Below are 12667 nucleotides of genomic sequence, written 5' to 3' on the forward strand. Positions count from 1 at the left end.
ACACCCCTGCTTTAGACGGTACTACAGTACCTTTAATTAGGTATTTCAAATTTACTGTTTTTTGCCCTAATACGTGTGCATTGCCGACCAGTTTAGCCATAAAATGTCGCTTCCATGGTTTAAATACTGACGCCAGACCTAAAAGTTCTTTAATGATTTGCAGTACTACATGAATCCAAGTGCTTGGCAGATATTCACCTACACTGCAGAACTTCACAGAATGAAGTTAAGGCTATTGATTGGCTTTTATGTGGTACAGATGGCTGGTTAGGCGGCAATCTCCAGGCATCTATCTAGAAGAACATGGTTTCAATATACTTCACAGCTAATTCGATCTTAGATGTCCCTGAGACTCCATTTAGGCCAGCACTTCTTGATAATTCTTTTAGTAACGGTTGCTTTATCTGAGAGCTTCTGTGTGCCTTCTTCGGCCAGCTTTGCCTATTTCTTCATTTCCTGGCCCCTATCTACATATCCTTTAAGGCTAATAAAGCCTTTACGCCTCAATCGATGGCCTGCTTTTAATTGGCAAGAGTATAAACACAATAGTATTTCGATTCTAACCTTTTTAGACAAAAAAAAACGTAGCCAAAAGAACAAATTATTCATTGAAATGAGACAAGCTTCATTTTAAGCAATTTAATTTCATAACAGACCGAATTCACATGGTAAAAGAGAGATATATTGTTGTTAGCAAGTCTATTCAACCGTTGTAGCCAAAAATCTTTCTTTCTTTCTTTTATTGTTTATTCTTTTATTTTTTTTGTCTTTCTTCTGTTTAATCTTGTTTTAATAAGTTAGCCGAATGTTCGCAAGATTTATGTGCACGAAATTGTAGCTCACCCACCATGTAAAATCGAAGACAAAATGTTGATTCTGTAAAGACAAATCTCTTTAAAACGCAATTTATTTATAACTTATTAAGGTGAGACTCTCTACTATAGTTTGAGAGGTCTCTGTATACAAACTGTTTTAGCTGCCAAAAATTCCTGACAATTATTCTGTTCAACACATTCTGTTGAGCTTTGCCGAAACTGGTTTTCTCTTTGTGTTTTCTCTACTTTGTGGTTTCATGTGTTTCTTACGGTTGTTTTTTGTTTTCTGCTTCATTTTTGTTTCATGAGCCTATTGATGACTAAGGTGTCGCTATCGTCATGCACCTGTACATTCAGTTTTACTTGATTCTTATTCATAAATAAGTAAGAGTAATGAGTATGTTATCTCCAGAATAAATGTTTTTGATATTCCCTAAAAAACAATAATAGCCCACGTCCTGTGTTTATATCATATGTATAGGAATAGAATGAACGTTTGTGGTACTGGGTTCGATTCCTGGTCTTAGGCCTGGGATTTTATTTAATGGTTAAAACAAGAAATTTACAGTAAAGTATGTTTGCTAGTCCGCTTCATCCACGACACCTAATTGGTAGTTGGAACGTAAAGCCCGCCTGAAAAAATAGGCAATTACTTTACTTTAGAATGAACGTTAAGGCCTATATTTTTCAACTCCTTAAGTTTAAATCCTCGATACATTCCCGTAATACCAGATCTCGCTCATCCGATCTCTATATTCCCTCTCACCGTACCTCATCCTTTGACAAGTCCTTCTTAATACGTGCTACCTCCCTCTGGAACTCCTTGCCTTCATCTGTCCGCCATGCTCCTACCCTCTCTTTAAATCCCTTCTATTCAGTTATCTCCTTTCTATTCAGCTTCCTCCGAAATTCTAATTGTTTTAATTTATTTCCTTAATTTCTGCTGTTATTTTTATTTTCACTTTTTGTAAATATTTATTTATTTATTTATTTTCTTTTAAACACAGGCCAAACTATTAAGGCCTCTATTTGTACCTGTATTTATTCTTAGGGGACAATTGTCCCAGAATAATAAATTTCTTTTCTATTTCTATTTCTATTTCTAAATAATTAAAACTTGGTATTTCTTTGTGCTTCTAATTATAACTATGGTTTTGGTTAAATCATTGATCAACCATAAATTCCGTTCTTATATTAGGAACCAAGTTTTTAAGGTTACAAAATATTTTTTTTTCATATTTCATTGTTGGTTCATTACTAGGGCCTGATTTTTGTTTTTAGAATATATATTTTTTAGTTAATTTAAATTCAATAATTTCTAGACCCCCTAAAAATGGTTCACTGTTTCAAAACTACTTTAGAATTTTTCATTTCATTAATAAACCTTCACTTTAAGAAGGAACTCATGCCAACAATTTGTCGCTTATCTTTGTAATAGCAATAGTAGCAAATAATCAATGGCGATTAATTTTTTTCTTTGTAATCGTAAAAAAAAAAAAACAAACTACATAACCTTCTTTAAAGGTTTTTTTCTTGTTTCAAACTTATGGTTTTAGATAAAATCGTCACATTACATACGTTTAAACCTCATCTATTTTTATTTTAATTACCAATAATAATTGTTACCTTATATTGATTGTTTACCTTGTATCTATAATTACTAATTTATAGAAATTGTTTTGCGGTTTTAGAGTGGCTTCGGAAATAACGATTTTGTATCGCTGCTAAATTTTGTGGGGAAAAACAGCGTAAGCTTTGAGCAGAAAACGTTTCCGTTGTCGTCATTATTCTTGTAGGTTGCCATTATTGATTTTTCTTTTTCTCAGACGCCACAAAATATATAATAATGTCCAGCAAAGACCATAGAAAAATCATAACTAAATCAATTCAGATTACTTTAAACATTCTTAGAAAACTTCAGCGTTCGATTATTTCCAGCTAAATCTTCATACTAGTGCTGCACGAGACCGAGACGAGGCGAGACTTTATGCAGTCTCGATCTCGGTCTCGGTCGCTCAAGTCTCGGTCTCGTCGAGATATCTCGGTCTCGGTCTCGGTTTTTTGAATTTTTGTTTAAGTATTAAAAGCGGTTTGCTATTAATAATCTTTTCAAAAAATGTTATTATTTTCTAATAATTATTTTAATTTATATATTGGTAATGAAAATGTGTGTAAAAGAAGACAACTACTTACACTTCAATGCATCATATATTACTAGTACTGTTATATATCTTTATATAATTTCAAAAAGATGTTAAAAACGCGCCAAATGAAAGACCCAAATAACATATGTATCTGCCTCCTATAACAAGTCGATTCGTGAAATAAAAAATACACCTCCCAACAAACTTCCCGCTCCATTAGTTATGGCTGTTGGTGAAGATAAAGAATCTGATGATTCACCTTTTGACGACGACGACGACTGCATCAATATTTTTGCACCATTTGCTCAAAAATCAGCAAATATCACCGAAGCATGGAAGACAGAAATAATTAATTACACCAAATTAGACCAAGCACCAGTAGACGTTGACATTTTAGAATGGTGGAAAACACTTGAGAATTCCTTCAAAAATTTGTCTAGAATGGCAAAAGATATTTTTAGTATCTGTGCAACTTCAGTGCCATCGGAAAGATTATTTTCGCAAGCTGCGATGATAATGACCAATAGAAGATCTTCTATAACTTCTGACTCAGTAAAAGCTCTTTTATGTATCAATGCTTGGGCAAGGTGTATCTTAAAAACGAAAATTTGTGGCAATATTTTTTAGGTGCATAGATAGTCTTTTTTTTCAAATTCACTAATTCCAAAATTCTAAAATATAATTCAAATAATATCTAAGTTCAAAGTATTAGATTATTAATAGTGAAATTTATGAAATTGAATGAATGAATGATATGAATAGTGAAATTTAGTGAATTTATGTAAAAATTATGTAGTTCGAAGGGGGACGCCACGGTAGCCGAGCGGTGTGAGACCTGCGAAGCTAATATGTATTGTGGTACTGGGTTTGATTCCCGGTCTTAGGCCTTGGATTTTATTTAATGGTTAATATGAGCAATTTACAGTAAAGTATAAAAATAGGCGATTACTTTACTTTGCTTACTTTACTTATGTAATTTGAAGTCAAATAGATGTAGTAATATTGAACATATATAATAAAATCGTATCTTTTAGTAATTAATTCAATACCTGTAATGATTATTTATTAATAAAGAACATAATTTTATAATTTTGTAGCTAAAAATTAATATTTGAAAAACCGAGACGAGACCGAGATTTCTCGACAAGATATATATCATGTCTCGATCTCGGTCTCGGTTGCTCAAGTCTCGTCTCGGTACCGAGACCGAGACCGAGATTTGTCTCGTTTCTCGTGCAGCACTACTTCATACTTGCTACAATCGCCGTAACTTATATGAAAAATCTTAGATTTAGTTCGGTCAGCTATTATATATTGTATTATTCAATACTTCAAAGTACATATATTCTTAATATGATTTCTAGTTTTATCATATTACATTCATTTCATACATTTCTTAATCATATCTCTTCAGCTCATCATGAAAATTAGACTTTTCTTGATAATAAAACCTGGGTTCAAAACAGAAAATGATTTTTCATTTTCATCAAGTCGAAATGGTAATAGATATTACCTTTTCATAATATAAAGTTGAATTTCTTCTATGCCAATATCTTGTCGCATCATGTCAAATGATTGACCAAATGGTTGTGCTCATCTGCTTTGCAAAGATCTGTTTTCTCAAGGAAACAATTTAAGGAAGCCCTATTTTTCATACTTCTTTTTCTTTTTAATATGTACTTTTTTCATAAAAGAACGAAAGAGAATCAATTTTGTTCCCTGTACAGTTCAGTCAAGAATATTTTACTTTTCAAAACATCTTGCTCTGGACGAGCGCTCCAAGTCTAAAGTATAAAGTCGATTCTCACAGTTAAAAGCTACTGACGCCATCTTACTGTACTTCGCTAATTTCCAGTTAAATTACTGTCCTGATTAACGGTAATAAATCAGGATATCGAGAGTTCACGTGTCAGTTCATTAATCACAAAGTTCAATTTATTCGTTGTCGAAACAGAATGTAAATAGAAGCTAATTATGATTGAAGCCTAGTTTTTTAGCCATCGTATTACGCAATTTTAGTTGCGTATAATACTTTTCTCTTTTTTATTTTATAATAATATTATTAATGATGGGAAGGAGCTAAATCTGTAGCAGCTATTGTTTTCTAAAGTTCAAAGTCACACTTTGGGAAGTGTCTGAAGGTTTTTTACATACACTACAGTGTAACCATTACAAAACTTCAAAGGTTGATTTTATAACAATGAATCCCCTCTCTTAATTGTTCAAAACCTAGTGTTAAAAAAAACATTACTGCTTTAAATCTTTCATCACTCTGTTAAATTGGATGTGCGTAATTCGTTCATTATTCCGTTAACCAGTTAAGCGCGTTTGATGTGTGTACACGTCAAACCAAATCTCTATTACGGTGCGTTCGACGTGTATATTCGTGAAAAATATAAAATTGCCATTAACGATAAAAACTCGAAATTTTAATAAAATACAATAAGAATATTATTTGGTGGGATGTTTCCTTTATCTTACCAATAGAACTGCTGTGGGAGTCAGCCAAATGATAAGTGGCTGGTAGACGTTTGGTCTCCGCATTAGAGATTGGGAATTACGCACACAAATAGAAGCTCTCAACCCTTGTGCAATGCCGTTTTTTACCTTAGTTAGAGGTTCAGACCTCAGTACGAGCATGATTTCATTTTACACAGAATTCAAAGCTCTTTTCTTCCTTGTAAAAGCTCTTGCGTCTCTAGTTAACTAGAGCAATGCATACGTGAAGCGGTGCAAGATTTTGAATGGGCACAGAATGCTCTGTAATCTGTAAGCCCCCGAGAGATTGCAGAAAAAGTCGCTTGCAGTGACTATTACGGACGTTGTAAACTTTTGGTTGTTTTGCCCTGCGTTCGACGTGTATACACGTCATTGTCTGATTTTAATTCCGCACACTGTGGGGAGTTTTCTTAAAACTAAATTCCACGCTTAACTGGTTAATGTACATAATCTTTTCATAAGATTTCATTCAACAAGATTTATCGAAAACAAAAAAAAAATTCATCCTACAAGCGACGATCTCTTGAATTTCAGACTATTCAGCGAGTGCCATGGTAGAAATTACAAAATTTAATTGTTGAAAATAATCTAAAATTTATTAAAAGTTGGCAGTTCTTTATTTTATAAATAAAATAGTGTTCATTTCAGTGGTTATTATAAAATGCTATTTCAGTGCACTTAACGATCCTGTCATCTACAATAGTATGTGACGAGGCTGAAACGATTGGCCAAACTTTAAAGATGGAAGAAAGAATTCAGGAAGAAGTGATTTTCCTTTTAGGAATTTCTGTTTTTCTCAATTTTCTGCGAATTTTCCAAAAATCAGCTGTTGCTTTAAAAAAACAAAAATTTGTATAACTGTAAAGGCTTACCAACATTATAAATCCTAACTCATGCAAAGGCCTATCATTTCTAAAAACCATAAAAATTAATTTATAAGGTTTCTTCGAAGGGTCGCAGTTATTTGGATCCTCTTTACAGTACCCATTACTTCTCCGTAAAGAGTTTTACAGACTACATATTGTTATTGCGCTTTAAATATTTAATGAAATTTATTAAACATTTTGACTTTACATTTGATGTTGTAAATCTATCCTTTATATAACATCTTTTCATCAATATCTTCTATTCAGTAATTTTGCTTTTAGAATGCATTGCAGCAAATTATTTAGTGAATAATAAGCGTTAATTTTGCGATAATGTTTGCCGTTACTTTCTTTCCTAATTCACATTAACTTTATTTGAAGCCTTAAAATTCTCATCTTAGTTTAAAGTTTAGATTATTTCCCAATTTTGCTGTAAAATATCTGAAAACTGAAACAATTACTTTTTAAAGAAAGGTGCGGCCTGGATTATTACCTTATCTTTGTTAGACTTGGCTTGAGAATAATACGTCATTTCAAAGATCGTTCGTTAGCCATTAGTTCCCAGTTTATTTCTAGTTGGCCTTTTTTTTTACCATCTTTACTTGATTTATCAGTGACTATACGAGGGTCGTTTGAAAAGTCCGTGCAAAAATAAAAACTACTTAATTTTTTGGGGTAAACCTTTTTTATTTTTCAACATAGTCTCCTTTTAGGCTTATACACTTCGTCCAACGCTGCTCTAGTTTGTTGATCCCTTCCGAATAATAGGATTTGTCCAAGTCTGAAAAATAGCCATTCTGCAATCACCTCCTCGTTTGAATAAAATCTTTTTCCCGCCAGCCATTTCTTCATATTGGGGAACAAATAATAGTCCGAGGGAGCCAAGTCTGGAGAATAGGGGGGATGTGAAACGAGTTGGAACCCTATTTCCATTAATTTTGCGACCACAACTGCTGAGGTGTGAGCTAGTGCGTTGTCGTGATGGAAAAGGACTTTTTTGTGGGCCAATCGTGGGCGTCTTTCTTGCAGCTCGGTTTTCAAACGGTCCAATAACGATGAATAATATGCACCTGTAATAGTTTTACCCTTTTCCAGATAGTCGATGAGGATTATTCCTTGCGAATCCCAAAAGACAGTCGCCATAATCTTTCCGGCCGAAGGAACGGTCTTCGCCTTTTTTTTGGCGCAGATTCCCCCTTGGTAACCCATTGTTTAGATTGTTCTTTGGTCTCAGGAGTGTAGTGATGTATCCATGTTTCATCCACAGTGACGAAACGACGCTTATAGTCCTGCGGATTCTTCTGGAACAGCTGCAAACCGTCCTTGCAACACTTCACACGATTTCGTTTTTGGTCAAGCGTGAGCAATCGCGGCACCCATCTTGCGGATAGCTTTTTCATGTCCAAATGTTCATGCAAAATATTATGTACCCGTTCATTCGAGATGCCCACAGCACTAGCAATCTCACGCACCTTCACTCTTCTGTCATCCATCACCATATCATGGATTTTATCAATGATTTCTGGAGTAGTAACCTCAACAGGGCGTCAAGAACGTTCAGCGTCACTTGTGCCCATATGGCCACTCCGAAAATTTTGAAACCACTTATAAACTGTTCTAATCGAAGGTGCAGAGTCACCATAATGTTTATCAAGCTTCTCTTTAGTCTCCTGAGGCGTTTTGCCTTTCATAAAGTAGTGTTTAATCAACACACGAAATTCTTTTTCGTCCATTTTTTGAAAATCACTCGACTTCCTCGATTCAAACGAATGCCAAACACAAAGAAATGGGCCGATCTGGCTGAAACTTGGTGTGTGTTCTTCCAAGAGATGCTACTAACTAAACATAACCTCGATACGCGCCAGTAGTGCTATCTCTCTGACTTTGCACGGACTTTTCAAACGACCCTCGTAAATGCGTCACAATACTTGCGGTATCGTGCTTAATTTTGCGGCACTTTTTTTTTATCTTTGAAAATTTTCTTGGTGTACGTAGCCAATAATCCCCAACAGTTCAGTTCGAACCATTCGAACAGTTCTCTAAATTCTATTTTACGTGGTAAAGTTGGTTTTTTCTTTTTTTGCTGATTCAAAGTTCAAAAACTTTTTTATTCCTCTTTTTAATTTTATAATTTGTGTTGAGATATTTTGAATTAGTCTTTGGCGTACTTAGGTTTTAGTAGAAGTGCATAATCTGGGTCATGACTGCAGTGATACGGGTAATAAACTTTTTTAAAAGAACCTATTTGTTTATTTATAGACTTTTTTTTTTCTGCGACGATGGCACCTTTACACCAGCCAAGGGTGGTTCTTGATTTGTATCTGCAGGTGTAACTTGATAATTCCCTGAATAATAGAGTAAATAATATTTACTTCCATTTATAATTTAGATTCAAAAATTTGTGCTAAATTTTTAATAAGTATTAAAGTAATTATTTAAATATTCACTTTAATTTTATAAATCTAATAAATTATAAGGTAATAAATGAGTTTGTGTACATTTTCTTTGTTATGTCCACTTTGTTAGTTTAAATAAAACATAAATATAGAAATTAATAAAATTATTTTCATAGTGAGCGACAGAATTGGCAAGAAGTTTCGTATTTTACAAACGAATATGACACTCTATATTTAGATAGAATTTATAATACTTCTTAGGCGTTGCATATATTAAATTTAATATTTCAAAAACTGTGTCCAACAAATTGCCACCGGTTGTGACCATTATCTCTTATATAGCATAACTACTAATTTCTATTTATGTCCGGTATCCAAGGTGACAATTTTAGCGCGGACATAATTACCATTGTCGGCTTAGAATTCTCTCTTTTTGTTTAGTTCCTGGTATATCTAATTTTTAGAAATTTTAATGTAAAATGCGTTTAATGTCGCAAAAAATGCAACTAAATTTAAAGTTTTGGATTAAAATATGTTATAAAAAAAGAGTATAAATTATACAGATGATTATTTTTTATAGATTAGATTGGAGCTATGAATGTTAGAATGTTTGATTGAACACCAAGACTTGAATCTATAAATCCAAATGGACTATAGAAGTGGATTGTCCTTTTAAACTTAATATTTTCTTAAACTTAATATCAATGTTAATCATATATAAGTAATATAGTTTACTTATTAATATTCTATTTCTTTTGTTTTAGGTAAGTTATGGAGAAGAAAAACTTCATCATTATTTGTAAAGGTAACATTTTAATTATGTTTTCGATTGCGCCTAGATTATTTTAGAAGTACTAAATATTAATTCTTCATTTCGAACTTAAACGGAGGTTCCATTTTAAACAGCTAATATAGAGGTTCCCTTCCTTCTTCCACTTAGGCATTCTCTACAACAGAAATTATTCATCCCAATCAGAGGTTTGCGCCCTACATTTTGGGATGCAAAGTGTCGCCTAGTCGTGTCGCTCAGGTATGCTCTTTTTAGCCGCTTTTCCTTCCGTTATTACTTTGAGGATCCATTTCTTTGGCACCTCAAGACATGTCCCCAACCTCCATAGACTGGCTATCCTAATGTGCGGCAACACTATACAGATCCTTGAGCATCACATTGCTCCTTCTTTTCCAAGTCCCAGCCCAACAACCTAATCCTCATATATCTGGATCTGAATTTTTTTTTTTCCTCACCCAGGAATCCACCAACCTTTAGCTTTACAAACCCAAACTGCTTGAATTCTGGCCTTACTTGACGATTTCACGAAACTTTTATGACAAAATTTTTTCTTTGAAATTGTATCCTCCAATATCCAACAGATAGAACAGCATTTTCTTCTGTTTGTTTAGATTTTGCTTATAAATTATTTTCTTGCAGATCATTCTTGAAATGCTCCGGAGAATGCTTATTAATTTAAGGTAGATATTATTTCATCAACCACATCATCCGCAATAATGTGTCAATCATTGTAAGTTTCTCGGATTGTATCCTCTATTTCCAAGCCAGATTGGACAGTACCGCCTGTGGTAGGGATATTCCAGCCTCATTACTGTTCTTTTAGCGAATTCATCAAAGAGAGCAACCACATTGTCATCCTGTGCAACAGCCGAAGCCCTGACTTGTGTTGGAAAGTGGCTTACCCTGACTGCCGTTCTACCTAGAACTTCTTTAGATATAAAGTAGGTGATTAGTTTCATTATTTGCGGATACAGCAAGATGTTTGTCCCATGAATGAGGAACGTTATTCAATGCAGCTAATTTAGTCTTTTTACTGAACATCTTGTTAATTAAACAAAACAAACAAAAATTGACATAGGCATTTGTGAAGCGTAGACCTCTGCTTTTGAGAAATATATTTTGAGTTATGGCCTCAAAAAAATAACAGCAAATGATGGGGGGTAAAACTATGTCCCTTCTTCTGTAATAAATTCTCACCAGGCAGTATTTTTGTTCCGGACAAAGGTTTGCGGAGTACCGTTTGTAATTAGCAGCGATTCATTAATTTGAGATAGCGTAGACTTTTGAAAAACTCAAGAAGTCCTCTTGTTATGTTAATTTTTTTTTTTTATCTTTAGAAAATATTCTTTAATATTTTTGGCTTTCAATTGTAGAGGATGAATCATTTCTTATAGTCTTTGTCGCAGGTGGTCTCTCCCTCTGGGCCACAAATTACTGTTCTATTGTTCTACCCAAACTTTATTTTTTTGGTTACCTAGCGACAGAATTATCGTTGCCGATACAACAAAATAGAGAATATTTGGTGCCAATTACTACTGCTTTTTTTCATTAAACCCAAACGATAAAATTTCCTACAAAATCAAAGATTAAAAGATTTATTTTTATTTCCCCCCCAAAAAAAGTATTTTTTATTTTAAACTCGTGCTAGTCTTTTAGTATGTAAATTAGTTGGACCACCTACTAAAGTCGTTAGAGATTTTTCTTAAATCTCTATCACAAAGGATTATATTACAGAACGTTCTTATTTTAAATGTAAATAATCCTGATTTATTTTTTTTTATTTTTTCTCCTTTGACCTTCTAAAAAAAATGTCTTTTCTAAGATAGTCTTTTCCAAGCTGATTGAATCTTTTTTATTTATTTATTATCCAATAATAATCCTAAAAAAGTGCAATAGTTTTGAGCTCTTTCTAGGAAATATTTGCATAGGATAGAAAACTTAGTATCAGTTATGTTTTCAATCCGTGTAAAATTAGCTTTTAGATGGTTCGGAGTATTATTGATTATTTTTTCTCCTAAAACTATCCACTTAGTCCTTATCATTTTATAAGAAGGTTTTCTCAAAAGGTACAGCTATTTTTCAGTTTTTAGGCTCAGTATCTAAATCTTCTTTGGATAATATCATCGTAGACAGAAAGGCTGTGTATTTAGACAGAATCTGCAAGTACCATCATCTTCTAGAACTCAGCTACTTCAGAAACCTTGCAAGCCGAAAAAAATCCAAGAAAAAAACCCATCTTTCGACTAGATCTTGCTTATGTCACTCATTTGCTATGGTTAACATTGTATAGACCTGTTTCAAAGTTGATAGATTCTACAAACCTTTTTTTCTTCACTTCAACTCCTGCCGGAAAGATAACCTGCAGCCTAAGAAAAGGCCCTATAAAAAGGAGTTTTGCCGCTTTACCTTACCTGGACTTCAGCCATCTCTCATATCCTTCTTCGCCAACATACCAAAAAGTCGAAAATTGACACCTCTTCTAATCGCCACAAATGCCCCAGAAAATAATCATTCTCTCAAAATATAAGGTAGAAATAGTTTTGATAAAGTTCTAAAAATATATATATATATAAAAAAGGAACATGAAAAACCAACTTATTGTAAATTTTGATTGAAGTTAAACAATTTGGATGTTTAGAATCATTTGAGGGAGTGGATTCTCCTATAATTACTTTAATTAGACTTATTATACTTTATTTTTCGTAAAGGCAAGATTATATCTGTTGTGAATTTGATTTTACCTTGTGGGAGATCCAGACATGCCACTTAAATCCTCCATTCTAGAGATGAATTGGGTGCGATTATTAAGAAGCAGTTCTCAAGGTCAAGTCAGTTTTTGATTTGAAACAATTTTAATAGTAAATTAATTCTGTTCCCTGTTTACTGTATCTAAGTTGGTAGTTGGAAGATAAAGTTGCCTGAGCATTTAAACAAATAATTCTTAACTAAGTTTCGTGTATTCCAATTGAAAACAGACAAAACGCGATCGCAAAGCTTTAACTTTCAACTACAAGTAAAAGTAACACGATATTCATACTTTTAGATCCAGAAATTAGTTTTTTAAAACAACCATTTTGACACGATTTACTTATTAGATAAATTAAACAAAACTTAAGCGTCTGATTTTTGAAAGTAAAACTATTGTAGCTACATAATG

The 12667-nt window shown here is 33.2% G+C and overlaps 1 protein-coding gene across 14 annotated transcripts in view; it reads left to right on the forward strand.

Annotated features, from left to right (window-relative positions):
* how (protein held out wings) overlaps positions 1-12667 on the forward strand; it is a 301990-nt gene that overhangs the window by 82090 nt on the left and 207233 nt on the right. The window contains exon 1 of one of the 14 annotated variants that reach the window (XM_074135986.1): positions 9477-9525. The exons of the other annotated variants lie outside the window; for them this stretch is intronic. Coding sequence (XP_073992087.1) covers positions 9492-9525 — 34 coding nt within the window. The 5' untranslated portion in view covers positions 9477-9491. Of the gene's footprint in view, positions 1-9476; positions 9526-12667 lie in introns of those variants that run through there. 14 annotated transcript variants of the gene reach the window in all.

This window comes from Rhodnius prolixus, unplaced genomic scaffold (assembly GCF_049639745.1).
Source record: "Rhodnius prolixus isolate KJV_2025 unplaced genomic scaffold, Rpr scaffold_5, whole genome shotgun sequence".
Classification (NCBI taxonomy): domain Eukaryota; kingdom Metazoa; phylum Arthropoda; class Insecta; order Hemiptera; family Reduviidae; genus Rhodnius; species Rhodnius prolixus.